Source organism: Aricia agestis, chromosome 1 (assembly GCF_905147365.1).
Source record: "Aricia agestis chromosome 1, ilAriAges1.1, whole genome shotgun sequence".
In the NCBI taxonomy this organism is placed as follows: domain Eukaryota; kingdom Metazoa; phylum Arthropoda; class Insecta; order Lepidoptera; family Lycaenidae; genus Aricia; species Aricia agestis.
In genome coordinates this window covers 11,717,746-11,735,117 of record NC_056406.1, presented here as the reverse complement: position 1 = coordinate 11,735,117, position 17,372 = coordinate 11,717,746, and the positions used below count along the sequence as shown (strand labels likewise).

Below are 17,372 nucleotides of genomic sequence, written 5' to 3'. Positions count from 1 at the left end.
TACTTACCTAGAAAGATTTTTAAGAATAAAATATATTGCAACTATAAATTTACAAAATAATAAATTATACAACATCGTCAATAACGCACTAATCCCTAATTTCTTACAATAACTAAAAAAAAATTTACTGAGCTCAAAAAAAATCAAAATAATAAAAATGTGACGCGACCTTAACACAATTTACTCGGTCCTCAAAACGAATCGAATCAACATTCTCACCTCATACATTAGAAATCAATTCAATTACACCATCTATCAAGCCGGGGCTGCGGTTTAAAAAAGCGAATTTAATCTCGCTAATAAACATGCTAACAAGAACAAGCGGGCACCTGTTGAGCCGCGAGACGGCCGCAGCCCGGCCCAATGGGGGCGCTGCGGCCGCCCATAGCGCCGCCCGATTGGCTGACCCCGAGGGGGGGCGCCGAGGGGGGACCGGCTCCGACGCTGGCTCCGACACTGTCAAGAAAAGCGCCGCATTGAGCTTTCGGGAGCTTTTCACGAGCGCGCGGGAAACGGGAGTTCGAAATTCAAATTATAAAAATAAAACATTTAAATTTGGAACAAATAACTATGATCAGATCTCGAGTGCAATACTAAAGAATAAAAATTATAAATTTAAAAATAGAAAATAAAATCATGTCCCTCGGAAAACAGCCGACTGACCATATAAAGAGGCCGATGAACGCGTTTATGGTGTGGTCGAGAGGGCAGAGGAGGAAAATGGCCCAGGACAACCCCAAGATGCACAACTCGGAGATCTCCAAGAGGCTGGGGGCAGAGTGGAAGCTGCTCACTGAGATGGAGAAGAGGCCCTTCATAGACGAGGCTAAGAGACTGAGGTAAGGTCATATATTTTCAAGAGTATCAGAAATAGTAGCGCAGCACTAACAATTTTTTATATAAAATGTCAAAATCTTTGTTTCGTTGAGACATTTTGTCAGTTACAGTTGCAGTTAAAACTATAAAAACTACTTATACATACACAATTATAATAGACATTCTTAGTTAAATGAAAATAGTGACTAAATCTATTTTTTTTTTTGCGAAGATAACATTTCCATAATGAACATATTTTATTCCGTCTCGATCATCGCTCAAATTATTATTTTTAATTCTCTTTCATTTCTGTAGGTATTTCTTTATTTTTATAAATCACTAGAAACAAAAACGTTGTCCACAAAAAAGATTACATTTAATAATAATATGAAATTAATACATACTTACTATAAACAATTAATGTAATTTAAAGAAAAAAGGTCGGCCAAGTGCGAGATGGACTTGCGCACGAAGGGTTCCGTACCACATAGAGCAAAAATAGTCCAAAAAGTCTGTTTTTTGTATGGGAGCCCCCTTAAGTGTTTCATTTATTTAAATATTATTAAAAATTATTTTACAAATAAAATGTGTATATCGTGCATATTTCAAGTGCCTATGTATTGCCGTTATTTGACCAAAAAATAGCAAAAAAATCACGTTTGTTGTATGGGAGCCCCCCTTAAATATTTAATTTATTTTATTTTTAGTATTTGTTGTTAAAGCGGCAACAGATATACACAATCTGTGAAAATTTCAGAAGTCTAGCTATAGCGGTTCTTGGAGACACACAGACAGACGGACAGACATCGAAGGTCCCGTTTTTATCCTTTGCATACGGAAAAGATCCGATTAGAGAATCCTAAAAAAGATTAATGCAGTTTACTTCATTTGCGCAAAGTAAAAGTATATTTTTCTACGTAGAAGACGTCGGTCAACTAAAGCACACATCAGTTTTATAAAATCTTTCCAACGACAAAACATTTTTCTCTGACACTATCATTGAAATTAGTATCATGTAGGTACGTTTTATCAATCAAAATGCGCTAATACTACTTCTAAAGGAACTAGAGTTAGAACATACGTTTCATTCACAGAATTGCGCTTCGCTTTTGTAACAGATATAGCTCGTATAGCTCAATTCTAGTGCATGTCGCTAATGGAATCCATTCATTAGAGCTATTTAGTGCTTGCCAGTCGAGTTAACATTTGAGTTTGGTTTACGAGTGAACGGTAGTAGTTTACGATACTTATTATTAGTTCACCTTTGTATTGAAAATTAGAATAATTCGTGTCCAACCCGAAGATATATTATTATAGTGGAAGGGCCGACTCTAACATCATGCCATAATTTATTGCCCAAATTATACAAAAAAGTTAAAACGATTTACTAATTAATAGTTTTATTTTTTTGAAAGCATAAAAAAATAAGCCATAAGTAATAAACAAAAAATCTTGTTTATTCGATATTTTGATGCCTTTACGTGTACTTAGAAGTATTATTTTTATTTTTTTATTTAAATGGCCCATAGCCTACCTCACATACTCTCATTTCTATAGACTACACGGTAAAAGGAAAATAAATATGTTTGTATTATTATGTCTGCAGGCTTCAAAACATTATTTTATTGATTCAACACAATATTAATTATTATGTATCTATTATCTATGCAATCAATGTAGTTCTTTATACAGAATGTAACAAAACTAAGTGTAATACTTTTGGGTGTGTATGTTTCCTTTATATAGAGTTTACTGTAAAAGTAGCAGCGCTGACAGAACAAATTTTTGAAGTGAAAACTTCTTTAGCGGCGTTGAGCACTTTTGTAGGATGGGTAAAAACTGTGAAACTCGCGTCAGATTCTCATGCTGACCGAAAAACCGTAAGACGGTTGGAGAGTAGTGTTGTAACATTGAAATCGATTAATCGAACAATCGATTGTTTTTTTTCGATTGTCGATATTTTTTTATCGATTGTAAGGGTTTCGATTAATTAAAAAAAATAGATTTTTTAAAAATCGATTTTCATAAACAATGGGTTAAAAAAATTGTAAGGGTTTCGATTAATTTAAAAAATCGTTTTTTTTTTAATCTATTTTCATAAAAAATGGGTTAAAAACTTAATCGATTGTAAGGGTTTCGATTAATTAAAAAAAAACGATTTTTTAAAAATCGATTTTCTTAAAAAATGGGTTAAAAAAATAATGCACAACGTTAATAATCAAGTTTTAAATTCTGCCGGCACTCCCGGAGTGCAACCCGTCTTTTTTTGTGTTTTGTATGGGCGAGTGCCATAGCGTCAGAAATTTTCCCATACAAAATAAAAAAATATATACTCTTTCAACCCTGCTACTTTGACAGTGAACTCACTAAAATGTTTATAAAATAACATCACTTCAATAATCAGATCCTACATCCATCTCTACGCAGATGACTTGCAAATATACCACCATTCTCACATCTACTCGGCCAAAAACCTTGGCATAATTCTTGACCGTAACCTCTCATGGAATTCGCAAGTGGCCGAAGTGAGCAAGAAAGTCGTTGAGCACTACACACGTTGAGGCGCCTCCAAAACTTCCTACCTGTACATACCAAAATTTTCCTTATCCAGACACTCATATACTACCTAAAATATCTAAAGACTCATCACTTAATTTTGTTAGACTGTGTTTATAGTATAATTAGTTTTATAAAAGTTTATAATTTAGTTTTAATAGCTAGTTGCTAATACAAATATGTATATAACATTTTGAGCTTAAATCAGCAGCTTTTTAGTCTAATTATAATATAAAAATATAATATAAGGCTAAACGAAATAATAAAAAATAATAATGATAACTCCCACACCGGTTGCGGTGTCGGTGGCCGGTTTCATTGAAACCGGGCCAGTTACGCAGGAGTAATTTTATAGTGCCCAAGTGTGTGCGCAGTACACAAGAGCACTCTCTATTCCTTAAACGCATCCGTGGTCCAATGGTTAAGAGCGTGGCTCTTGACTCGGAGGTCTTGGGTTCGATTTCCGCGCTGGAAGGACAATGCAGGCTGATCACCTGATTGTCTGACAAGTAAGATGATCCATACGTCGAATGGGCATGTAAAAAGTCGGTCCTGCGCCTGATCTCTCGCCAGTCGTGGCGGTCTTCCATCCCACTGGGTTATGAGGATATAATATAAGGTTAAGTTTACTACGACCAAAAAGCTTTTTTTGTTGGTCTTTGAGCAATATTGAAGGGGACTTTCACTGGTAAATTTTATCTAGCTACTAATTTGAGATGTAATATCATACGAGTAGGTTAAACTTTTCCTTATTATTATCATTTATCATCATCATTTTTTCAAGTTTATTTACATTTGACTAAAGTATATAGGTGCCGTTTTGTTCAATAACTTTTTGCCATCTTGTTTGTAGGGACATGATCCCTTTGCTATAAAATGTTTGAGGCTTCTGATGAAAAAACTGCGATAAGTGGTTTTGGCAGTCCTCTTGTGATGTCAACCTGACACTGCCTAAGGAATTCTGCAGCGACTGAAATGGGTCAGGTGGAAATCTAAAGGTGCAAGGTCAGGACTATACGGCGGATGTATTAATACCTCCCAGCTAAACTCCCGTAATTTTTTCTGAGTGGCTAAAGATGTGTGAGGTCTAGCGTTATCATGGTGAAAAACCACACCCCTTCTGTTAATTAATTCCGGCCGCTTTCTCTCAACTTCTTGCTTTAATCTCATCAGTTATTCGCAGTACAGTTCAGAATCGATGGTCTTACCTGGCGGTAACAGCTCATAATGAATAATGCCCTTCCAATCCCACCACTCACGCAGCATCACCTTGTTGCGAGTTAACCCGGGTTTCGCCACAGTCTGTAAAGCCTGACCGGCCTTTGACCACGATTTTTTTCGCACGTTCTTGTCGTACGTGATCCACTTTTCGTCACCAGTTATCAGCTTCTTCAAAAATGGTTCGGTTTCATTACGTCGTAATAAAGGATCACAAATTAGTTTTATTAAATCTGGTATATGCATATTATTTACAAAAGATTTTTATGTATTTAATCAAAAAAATTTAATTTTACCCAACTTCGACGAATAAAACACTTTTTTTTTTTAAAAGCAATAGATATAAACTACAAAGGAGTATGGGCAAATTTGTATGGAGCCTGGGCTATCCGCGGCCAAGGACAATTCTAACATAATATATTCATACTTAGGAGTCGCCGAAATATACTTTAAAAGTGGATAAAATACTATTTTATTTTTCAAGATGATATGCATAATTTATTAAGTATCTTAGCTTATTAAGCAAAAGCGCGATGGTAAGGTGAAAGGTTTTCATAAGGAGGACCAGTGTTTATTAGTACTTACTCGTGTTCAATAATAGCACTTAATTCCGCTGCTGGTAACCTAACCTAACCTAAGCCTAACCTAAGCTAAACCTAATCTAACCTAACCAGACTACAGACTGTAGTCGCAGCAGACAGTGTGCGCAGCAGCACAAACTGGTTTTATTGCATTGATTGATTTGGAAGTTTAGAATGATGCATTAGCATTTAGGTAAACATAAATAATATATAATTATTAAGCAATATTGTTCTATGGGATCACATTATTTCGCATTTAACTATTTTCTAAACTAAATGGACTACAATAACGCGACCAAAGCAAATGTTGTTTCTAAATATCAGTACTTTCATTTGACACTAATTGAAAATTACTACACTGAAAATTGTAGCTAATTTCATTTAATCTAATTATTGCAACACAGTCTCAACGATTACTTTGCAGTATTTCAGTACCTGACAATATACTGTACCTACCTTACCTCTACCTAATCAATATACTGTGTTAGGTACCTACTGAAATACTGAAACAACAACAACTCTTTGCGCTTTTCCAAATAATTACTGTAAAAACATTTCTTCTGTTAACATTTTTTGACATAATATGAAGGAAATCCACTGATGCTATTCATTTGAAATCCACTTGTATGTCTTATTTGAAGTGATCATAATATTACTGTAAGGGGTACAATAATTTCTATAGCGTTTTCTTAATATTACAAAAACTGCTGCTAAGTTCTGAAACTAAAATTCCTTTTCATAATAAATATTTTTATTGCGTGGTAAAAAAACTTTTGAAGACAATATTTAAAAAAATATATAATGCACAGAATAAAAATGATATCACAAAATGATAAGGAGTTTAAACATCCGCTCGTGTATTTGCTTATTTATTTTTTAAATCGTACCCACTGTTCGCCCTGCCTTGTAGCCGTGACGAACAAACATTGTTTTTGTCTTGATAACTAACAGGTGCATAGTTTTGTTGACTGTCTGTTTGCTCAGCGATAGGATTTAAGTTATAAAACTAATTAAACACTCTCATGGTATTTACTTCGTCTGAAGACTGCCTTCGCGATAAGCTTTTGTGTTTTATGCCAGGTTTCTAAAGTTTTCTGAGAGAAGTTTGTGTATCATCGTAGGAATTGTTTCATAGGCAGATAGCGGGCCTACGTATTAGGTCATGCTATGTCAATTCAGTGTTAGACTGTTAGTTATTATCTATCGGCTGGAATTGACATAACACGATCAAAAAAACGTAGGTCCACTAATCTGCCTATGAATAAACTTCTCTGATAGTACCTTTTCAACAGAGTTTTTGATAGGTGTTGATGTTGGCGAATCAAAAGCGCTAGTGAACTCCCGTCTAGCTAAAAGCCAAGCTTTGTAAGGGGCTCGTGTCGTTTTTTTTGCGTGGTAATAATCTAGGATTTTTTTTATATATTTTAATAGTAACCAAACCTTGACATACCGATGATAAGACATCTACATATGAATAAAAATTACTATGTTGAAGCACGAAGCAATAGGTGTGACAGTTTTTCCGTAAAGTGTACCACAAAAGTGCTCAGATTGTGGGTATAATATACTAGGGCTCGCTTCACTCGCCCTAGAACCGGGCATTATTCACAGGGTTCAAAACTAAGTATAGGCGGCGCATATTAAATAAAATCTTCATACAGGAAAAACTTTAAATGTTAAGTAACGACTTAGAGAAGAGAGAGTAATACGAGAAGTAAATTAACCCAAAGTCATGGTACTTGCAGTTGACCATATTTTTGAAGCCAAACTTCTTTAGAGGCATTGTTTGCTTTTGCCTGTGCCGGTCCCGGTCATGTAGTTTTGGTAACTTATTTTTTTTTTTACAAATCATGGGTAATTTTGTGTCATGTAGTCTGTTACATGGAAATTGTATTGTATTGTGGACAATAATTTATTGTTTTTAAACATCAATCAGTCATATATAGGGGTATGATGATTTTGGCCGACCTACTTGTCTGCCATTTTGTTTTATTTTTAAATCGCGTTCACGAATAATTCTTTCAAAAATGGATAAGTAGCTAACATCAATACAAACAAAACAAAAAATAATCTTGGACAAAACCGCGATAAGTGTCATATTTAGAAGATATGTTTAATAATTCCTTCAAAAATAGTTTTGAAAGAATTACTTATTCGTGAACGCGATTTGAAAAAAAATTATGGCGGACAGTATGTCGGCCTGGCTCCATATAAAAATCTTCATACCCCTTTATTTATCATAATTATTAACATTTTGTTCCAATTTCTTGATGTGTGAAATGAAGAGATAAAATGTATAGTAGTATAATAGTAGTGTAGAGATAATTTTGTCAGGAGAACCACATAGCTTTAGTGGTCTGTGTAATTTAATTTTAAATTTCAATTATTTATACACTTAATGCACCTAAAGGTAACAAAAGATAACTTGTGACGGTTCCAAAAGTGAAAAATAATTGCTTTACTTTTCGACTAGACAGGATTTCGAATCCCACGCAACTAAAATCAACATAAACAGAGTCATTAACGCACTAATTGAATAACCCAGTGCGAAATCACCATAACAAATCAATTCAAAAACCGACCCTCGGGTGAAGACAATTATCTGACATTCATTGTAATAATATCTTGCATTGTTGAGGGGCGCCGTTATCGGGAGCCGCCAGGGCTATAAAAACAAGCTTATGCCTTCAGTCTAGCTCTTTGTAAGAGATATGTTCGCGCTAGGGTTGGAATTTGTTTTTGATACGCCCAAATTGATAGTCTTTATGTTTGTTTACTGTCTGGTGTCTTATTTTTCGGTGCTCGTATATGCGTAAAAGTATTAAATGGAAAATATTATAAGGAAATTTTTCTCGGCACATAATATTTGGTCCCCTCGCCCGTAAAGCATTTAGGCATACTTTTTTTAACTTTTTACATAACCACTCCAAAATTTCTACTTTACTTCAAAGTACGTAAGGACTAAGGGTATTAGGGTATTAGGTTTTTTATGCTTTAAAACCTCGCAGTTCACCTGCTAAACCTAGTACCTTTTATAATTATAGCAGTGTTTTAACTTGACAACCAATAACTTGTCAATTTTAGCGTAGCTTAGGCACTAAGTGTTATAACTAGCGTTTTCCCGCAAAAAAGTAGAATAGAATAAATCTTTCCCTATGCTGTATAATGTATAATGTGTGCCAAAGTACATAATATAAATATGTCAAGTAGTTCGTGAAATAAGCGCATTCAAACAAAAAAACTCTTGAGCTTTTTAATATGAGTCATTTTGTCACACCCAGATTTTCAATCATTCAGATAGAATAATTTTATTTTTCATACCATGTAGACTTGCAACACCTACCTACACTGAGAAGCTATTTATCAAATAATTTGGTGATCAGATTGTAAATTGTATAGTCCTGATGTATTCCTGCTCCTGTTATCGGTCAGTAATCCTCACAATGGTCAAAAAGGCGCGCCCGTGTTTGCATTTATACACTTTTTATCATTTATTTGATATTCGATTCAATGCACAAACAATGTCTAAGTCTTATCGATTTTGGTCACGATAATTGTGTTGTTATGAAATGTTTCATTGATAAAACTATTTTAATAGGAGCTTATGGCGACGGAAGTGAAATATCTCCCTAATTCCAGTTAATATTACTAGCTAGACACAGAGACATTTTATGATTACTTCGTAATTTTCATAGAAACTCAAAGAAAATGTAGTATGTATTTTACTAACTTTGGTAACTCCATAAGTGATCATTAATTAATATCTTTGAGTTTGGTAGTAAATGTCACATTAAAATTACAAACAAGAAACAAAGACATGTTATAACGTGGTTCCAATATATCAAAATTGTGGAAGAGGTTCTTCAGCCTCTCCCTCTACATTTAAAGTAAAGTTAACATTAACAGTATAGTGCAGGGGTTCTCAAACTGTGCGCCGCGGCGCCCTGGGGCGCCGTGGAAAGGCAAGAGGGGCGCAGTGAGTCGATCCTCCATCATTATGCATAACCACAAATATTATAAAATAAAATTATAATATGAATTATACAAAGCAGGCAGCTGATTAAATATATGTTTATTATTATTTACCTGCTTAACCTAACGATATAATCATTAAATGTGTTTATTTATGTATCTTTTTGTAATTGCTAGGTAGAGTGGGGCGCCGTGACAAAAGATTGACTTGTAAGTGCGCTGCAGGCTGAAAAACATTGGGAACCCCTGGTATAGTGCATTATATAAACTTTAAAAGTACCTGCCATCAGAAAAAAAACTATATTTCCTCAATATGTAATCAAACATTACGCATTACCACAAAGTAATGACTACCATGATATAAAGTCACATAAAATGGGAACACGATTATGTACAAGCATTCTACCTCAGTACCCTTGCCAGTAGTAAAGTCAGGCGTGTAGACACTGTCCCAACACAAGTATAAAGCGTCTTTTCATATCGAGAATCATATCGATGTATCAATGTTTACCGAACTCGATTATATCTATATGTACGCCAAAAAGTGCCCGATAAAAAGAGATAGGTTTTTTCTCGGGCGAGATATTGTGTTATTTTTATCGTGTTTGCCTACAAACAAACAGTAATGAAAGAATTGATAGTGAGGTGGTCGATGACCCCCAATTTTGTGTGTCCACTTTTTGTAATCGATTTATTTCTATTAAAAAATCGAAGTGAAAAGTTTAAAGAAAAAAAAAACAAATGAACAGCGTCTTTAATTTATGCTGTTCATAGTAAGATATTATGTAATAATCACTAGTCAGCTATATCTGACTGGTGACTACCTTTTTTATGTGATTAGACATTCGTTTTAGGGTTCCATAGTCAACAGTTGGATAGTTTTTTTTTTTTTAATATTATAAAATATATTTAAAGATCATTTTCCGATTTAGGGATCCATTTCTGAAATATTAAGTTTTAAAATAGGAAAAATCGTTAGAGTCCAGTGTCCCCCCCTTCTACCAGCTAAACGGTTGTTTTTGAAAATGTGAAAAAATTCACGGGAGTAGGAAATATGCTGAATTTAAAAGCAAAACTATCACGGCTAAGAAGACTTCATAAGTTATTGAGAGAGTGATAAAATAACTTTTCGTTCAAATTCCTTTGAAAGTTACTGAGATGATGTTGTAAGTAATGTAAAACGCGTCATAAATATAGAGTCATAGACCATACAAAAATTTTCAAAAACTAGCGGTACTACGGAAAGCGGTATTGCGCGTAGCCCGACACGCACTTTGCCGGTTTTAAGCTTGCCTATTGCATAGCTTTTATCACAAGTTTTTTAGCGCGACGACCGAATCAAAAAATTCGTAAAAGATATAAATATAAATAAAGAACTAAATTCATATTATAATATATATGAAAATACTACGGAGTACCTAAACAATACTGAAAAATATTTTTCCTGTTGACTCGAAAAGATAAAGTAAGTCAAGGTGGAAAAAATGAATAATATTTATTCAACTGCAAAAATAAATAAAAAATATTGAATAGTTTATTTAACTATTTGTTTACTTAGCTTTACGATAAGGCATAGTGTTAATAGGTATAATCGCAATAAACAGGTCACTATTACTTACTATTATACGTTACTATAATTTTGATCTGTCGTACTTTTAATATTATGTCCCTCTTTATGCGTCTAATAGGAAATGTGTGCAACGGAGGTACTGCGAACTTAAAGTTGATTATTCACCTGAAATAATATTATTATAATTTATTTATTTAAATTAATACACGAGTGAAAAACTTTGGATCACTTTTGACGAAAAATGCGGAAATGTACGTGAATGAAATTTTGCACAGTTCTAGTTTATATGGTGAAAGAGTGCATCGAGCTAATATTATTTTGAAATTATGCTTTTATCATATTACATTTTTTTAACAAATAAAACATTACACACACTACAATGTGCACACTACCATCTTCTGAATGACAAGCCTATACATACGAATAATACTCTTTTGTTTATGGTTGAAGTCTGTTGTGAAATTAAAAATGGATTGTTGTATTTTATTAAATCTGAAATAGTCAATACTTCAAACGGGGAGCCAAAAGAAGAAGATAAGGTCGAATTTTGACCATTGGTCGATCTCGATCGGTCATAATAATTGTGATTCCACCTATAGTTCCCGTACGTTCTCTTATAAAAAAGAGGGTTCCGTTGCTGCTTACTGGAGACATGCCTACTAAGCTTTATTTACATTGTAATTAAAATTATTTATTTATATTAATAGCCTAATTATACGCAGTGGAATAAGTGTTGAGGAGAGGGTGGGTGACGCAGCAATATTCCTAATTAATTTTCGCATTTAGCGCACGGAGTACAGACCGAATGTTAAATGTAAAGGATAAACTAAATTCATATTGTTAACTAAAGCTGATCGCACATTTATCAATAACGCACGCGCTGTACGCGTTCGGCGCGCGCGTGTTGGTAAATGTGCGATCACCCTTAGGGTCAGCCCTCAATTCATGTGGCAACCTTACCTTTATACGTGGGAGAGCCATGCTTCGGCACGAATGGGCCGGCTCGACCGGAGAAATACCACGTTCTCACAGAAAACCGGCGTGAAACAGCGCTTGCGCTGTGTTTCGCCGAGTGAGTGAGTTTACCGGAGGCCCAATCCCCTAACCCCTACCCTATTCCCTTCCCTACCCTCAACTATTCCCTTCCCTTCCCTTCCCTACCCTCTCCTATTACCCTATTCCCTCTTAAAAGGCCGGCAACGCACTTGCAGCTCTTCAGATGCTGCGAGTGTCCATGGGCGACGGAAGTTGCTTTCCATCAGGTGACCCGTTTGCTCGTTTGCCCCCTTATTTCATTAAAAAAAAAAAAAACCTCACGTGGTATTGCGATGGATTTTTAAATGATCCGTTGTGCGCTTTTCTAATTTGAGACGTGGTGGTAATATCGTGGACGTCCGCGGTAAAACGATAACATAGGGAAGTAAAATGTATTGAAATATATGAAGACGCTTATAAATTTTCGTCGACGATAACTTTTTAACGTGCACGTTAGAGGACATCACGACTACACTCTTCTGAACCGCACAAAACGTCCGCGGTGCGTAAAATCAAAATGGCATTTAGCGTACCCAACGTTTTATGTTCGCACGTTCTTTGAAACAGCCCGACACCACAAGCAGAGCCACAAGCGACAAGTCTGTCAATGCAATGTGTCATTTAACAACGTATCGCACCGCCACCTAAACTAATCCAGGGTCAATTCAGACCGCAACGCGACGAGGCGAGGCGAGGCGCGGCGCGGCATAAAGTATGGATTTGACAGATTTCAATTGCGTGAGACGTCTTGCGAATCTGTCAAATCCATATAAATTTAGAAATATTACTACGCGTCGCGGTGCGGTCTGAATCAACCCTAAGTCGCACATGAAATACTAAAACTTGTTATACGGTATACCTCAGGTGTTTCAATCTCTCATAACAGATTACCGCAGATTGCCGTTAAATAATATATTCATGTTGTGTTTTGTAGAGTCTATAAGGGGGTAATAGACTCTACAAAATACAACATGAGTAGGTATTATTAAACTGTTTTCAGTATAAGGTTTCTTCATTTTGTCAAATGAATTTAATTGTGATCTTTCGGTTGAGTGACTGTGATCTTGACATAACACCTTACACCACCAAATTAAGTGACGATCCGCCATCTGCCTATGAATATATTTCTTTGATGGTAGTTACATAATATTATAGAATAATAAAGAGCAAGTAAGTATAAATAGATCACCTGACTGTAAGCGATTACCGTTAACAAGCGCAAATGAGTTTCAAGTGTATATCCAATCCCAATTACGACCTTGTTACCATGACCGTAGAGAAATGTCCTTAGTTATAATTAGCTACACAGTGTGTAATTATGCCCAAAGACAAGTTCATGCCAGTGATGCTCAAACTGTGCTTATAATTGCAAAGAAAGGTTAATAGAAATTATCGAACAAATATGAATCCTAATATTCAGCAAACAGCATTCAAAAACCTCAGCACATGAACTATTATCCACCCTCTGTCCATTCGAATAATTACAATCGACTCGCTGACAATCGCGATTCTATCACAAAGCTCGCATAATCGGACGCTGTGTCGGCTGCCCTCCCAGCGCTGCATAACATAACCGCCATTCACGCCGATCGAATTCAAACCTTACAACACAGGCGCTACGGCTTATAATAAATCGAGTTTTAAATCGACATAGTGATGGGTGTGGAATAACACTCGATTGTGAGTGGGACAATGCAATAATCCGCGCATTGTTGAATTGACATTGTTGTTTTAAGGGCGGCGGGCGTTCGACACAATTGTTCGTTTTATTGCATAAATAATAATGTTATTCTGCCTAGCGGATTCATTGTAACGCTTTGTTCCAACACTTTCAGTATTAAATCAAATTATTTGTACTCGTAAACAAAGTCACGAGTCGAGAAGTCGTCCTCGATTTGCTCCACACGTGTTATGTACACAGTACATTATTTAAACTTTAAAAGTTTGACCGTCACTGATTTATATTAATCCACAACCACATTTTGAAAACGTTAATAACTCCTGAAATCATTTTTTCACTGCTCGGTATATCAACTTGAAAAAATAAAAAATATGCTTGTCCGCAGAGCGCTACACATGAAGGAGCATCCGGACTACAAATACAGGCCGCGGAGGAAACCTAAGGCGCTCGTGAAGAAGGAACCGAAGTTTGGCTTCAACATCAGCGGGCTCATGGCTCCGACCCCTCGCCTGGTCGCTCCTCTGCCGCAGACGGTCCACCAGATGCCAATGCCGCATCCACTACTCCACGACAAATCCGACCTGAGCAGAGCCCTGTTCCCGCCGATACCGTATCCATTTTACCCCTTTGCTAAGATACCGTCCGACGATGGGAAGTTTGCGGCCGAATTAGCACATTTACAGGTTATTTGAAATGAAATTACTAAAACCTTAAAATAGTTTCTTCATTGGAACCAGTATGCCAGTCGGTAGAGACCGGAGATATCTTAGGTCAATAATTATTGTACTATTGACCTAAGACATCTCCGGTCATAAATTAGATAAACATAGCGATAGCCATCTATATTTATTATTAAAATATATTACTGAGGTAAAACATCCAATTACGTATTGGCACTATGACACAAACAGTTAATACTACTGAATTTTCTATTGTTATTATTGACATTCCTAGTACCATGACTACCATCGATGGGGTAGTTTGCTCGTAGATATTTTAATATGCCACACAAATTTTAATATCGCTATATATTCTGTAATATCGCTTACGGAGAATCTTTTCTGTCCACCAGGCGCTATACGGCGGTGCGCTATACAGCAGCGCGCTGTATAACAGCACGCTGTCTCCGTGCGGCTGTCCCCCGCGTCGGTCGCCCTCCCCGCCCGACGTGAAGCGGCCCCTGGCGTACGTGCTCACGAAGACCGACGAGCCGCCCCAGCACGTCATATGAAGGCCGGTGGCGCTCCCGGCGCGGCCATACGCGCACTGGGAGCGGCCATCCACGTCTACCGAGCGAGACAGCACGCCCGACAGCGTCTAAGACTGATAGTGTAGTGGTTCATTAGTAGCAATACAGGCAGGGCAATGTGACTACAGTCCATCATCAAGATGATGTTGAAAAAATTACGGTCCTGAAAAGCAATAAACATTTTTATGTATACCTGTCATGTCCAGCATCAAGGCTATCATTATCGATATTTCAATAGAAGCAAAAATTCAGACATCTATTTTTCGTTGATTTTAATTATTCATTCACGAAATTTACATTGATATGTAGATTGTTGAATAAGAGCCAGCGATAGCTAGATTTCGTCATTTTATAAAAGCTGAAAGTTCTCCTGTATATGAATCCTATACAGGTAAGAACGACCAGCAACTATGGAGTTTCCAGTTCTGAAGGTCTACCTAACCTTCGATATTGTAGACTTATAAAGCTCAATTTTTTTCCCTTATTTTCTTTGGGATAACTGTAGGAATCTCATGTCCAATAGTTTCCGCGACTATTAATGATTAACTTTGATTTTATTAACGATTAAAAATTAAGCGATTAACAGGATAACTTTAAATTTTTATATAATGTCGAAAGCTTATCTGTCGCTGGCTCTTAAGCCAATAGTACAGTCAAATCATGTTACTAATATTATATTTGAGGAATTTCCTTTTAAACGTCATTTGTCCCAATTCACATCCATAAACGAAAATAGTTGAAAGACATTATTATCATTGTAATGCATATTATTTGAAACATTGTGTCCAGCCTTTCAGCGCGGCGTTGTAAATATAGCCAAATTACTCTGTACATAACACGATAATCAATAGTGCAATTCTGCAAATCTGTGCAATGTATGTAAAGTTTCATTCGAATAGATAACATATCATAGGTATAGGTGTTAGCGTTTATTTGTGAATATAGCTAGGAGATATTGTTATAAAGATAAAAATATTCTTTGATGTTTGTTGCGTCTTTATGATTATTATTTACTTCTTTATTGGCTATGTAAAATGTGTAATAATTATTTGTACGAAAACTGATATTATGAGCTTAAAAAAATATCTTCACTTAATATAAAACCGAAAAAGTAAAACCCATGTTTTGTATTGATTAAACCACGGACATGGAACAAACCAATTATAATAATCGATAAATTGAGTTTACTTCTAAGTATTTACTTCTAAAAGCACTGGTTTATTTTCACCTAAAATTAAGTTAATGATATTAGTAAACTGCTTATTGCTTGTTAATATGTCTGTTCGTTGTTATGAATTTAAGTTTTCTATGTTTTGTATGGGATTTTGGTTATGAATAAAAATATTACTACTGTGTCTATGATTTTTATTTGATGTTACGAGTCTAAAAAGTAAAAACTGATTTCAACCTTCTGATTTGCTAACATAATATACCACTTTATTACAACTTTTGCCGTCTGCTCACAAAATTAATGCAGTTCTCTGAGAACTTGTCTGAGATAGAAAGTATGCCCAACGTTTAAATATCACACCGAAAGCAATAAAAATTTGTTAAATGGTATTATTAATTATTATTATCAAAGAGTTACACAACATTAGTGGTCCGATACATCTCCTTTGGGTGCTAGCGCCTACCGTGCCCAACGGTACACAGATAAAAAACCTAAAATATAACAAAGAATAAATTCCTAATATTTCTAGTGGAATCGATTATGCTTCTAATGAAACTGTCCGCGCCATTTGTTGTGTTAACAGTAACAGAATACGACATGTGCGTCTCGAGGGCTCTCCAGGAGTCACCCGCGCGAGCTGAAACAAGGGGAGTGAGTCCACTCGATTATCCACTATAAACAAGTGGACGCTTCATGAGATAAATAAATAAGATTTTTTGGTTATCAAAACTAAGATTCTTAATTCGAAATTCTAAAAAATTATGTAACTTTACATAGTAGTATATTCGTAGCAAAGTGCTACGCGGCGTAGAATGACGTAGCATGCTACGGCAATAAAGTGTATGCTACGAAGAGGCGAACATATTATATTTTATTTTGTTTTACACCTTTTAAGACACTGACATAAAGGTTAATACATTTTAATCTGTGCATACATGATATTAAGTAATTATAAAACATATTCGATTATACAATTCTTAACATAAATTTTATTATCACTGTACCAGAATACTGTACTTCGTGTAAAGCTCATAAAAAGGCACTTTAAAATTAATCAAAGTTTACGTATGAAATCTTTTCCGCTTGTGCGATTAGAGTCGCTAGTCACAACGGGGTGCTACACGCCCGCGGCTGGCTTAGCTACTGTAGGATGACCATATTTAAATTCTTCAAAATTACAAACGTGCAATAATTATTTTCATTTTTGAACATTCAAGTCAGCAGTTAATTTTTGTTGCATATAATATTATAATCTCATGGAAAAACAAAAATATTTTTGAAATTATAAAAATTACATAAAGTAATTATAATAATTACTTTATTTTATTTTCATAATAATTACTGTGTTGCTATGTTTTGCCCGCTAACTCGTTCTCATAGAAATATGTTTATCACGTTGAAATAGAATCTATCGTATGTCATTTTCCGATCCAAAGTATCATCATAGTCCATAGCAAACATAAAAATCTGTTCAATGCTTTAAACGTGAAGAGGTAACGGACAGTCACACTTTCGCATTTACA

General features: G+C 35.5%; 1 protein-coding gene across 1 annotated transcript; it reads left to right on the top strand.

Moving 5' to 3' along the window:
* Positions 1-636: 636 nt before the first annotated feature.
* LOC121725753 (transcription factor Sox-14-like) lies at positions 637-14,665 on the top strand. The gene is made up of 3 exons (XM_042112853.1): positions 637-839; positions 13,815-14,112; positions 14,502-14,665. Exons 1-3 carry the CDS (start codon positions 637-639, stop codon positions 14,658-14,660), a joined length of 660 nt encoding a protein of 219 aa, XP_041968787.1. The 3' UTR covers positions 14,661-14,665.
* Positions 14,666-17,372: the final 2,707 nt, after the last annotated feature.

Excerpts from the sequence above, each read along its gene's own strand:
- LOC121725753 (XM_042112853.1), top strand. The coding sequence starts at position 637 with ATGTCCCTCGGAAAACAGCCGACTGACCATATAAAGAGGCCGATGAAC. Across the intron at positions 840-13,814 it reads GACGAGGCTAAGAGACTGAG|AGCGCTACACATGAAGGAGC; the intron begins GTAAGGTCATAT and ends GCTTGTCCGCAG. Across the intron at positions 14,113-14,501 it reads CCGAATTAGCACATTTACAG|GCGCTATACGGCGGTGCGCT; the intron begins GTTATTTGAAAT and ends TCTGTCCACCAG.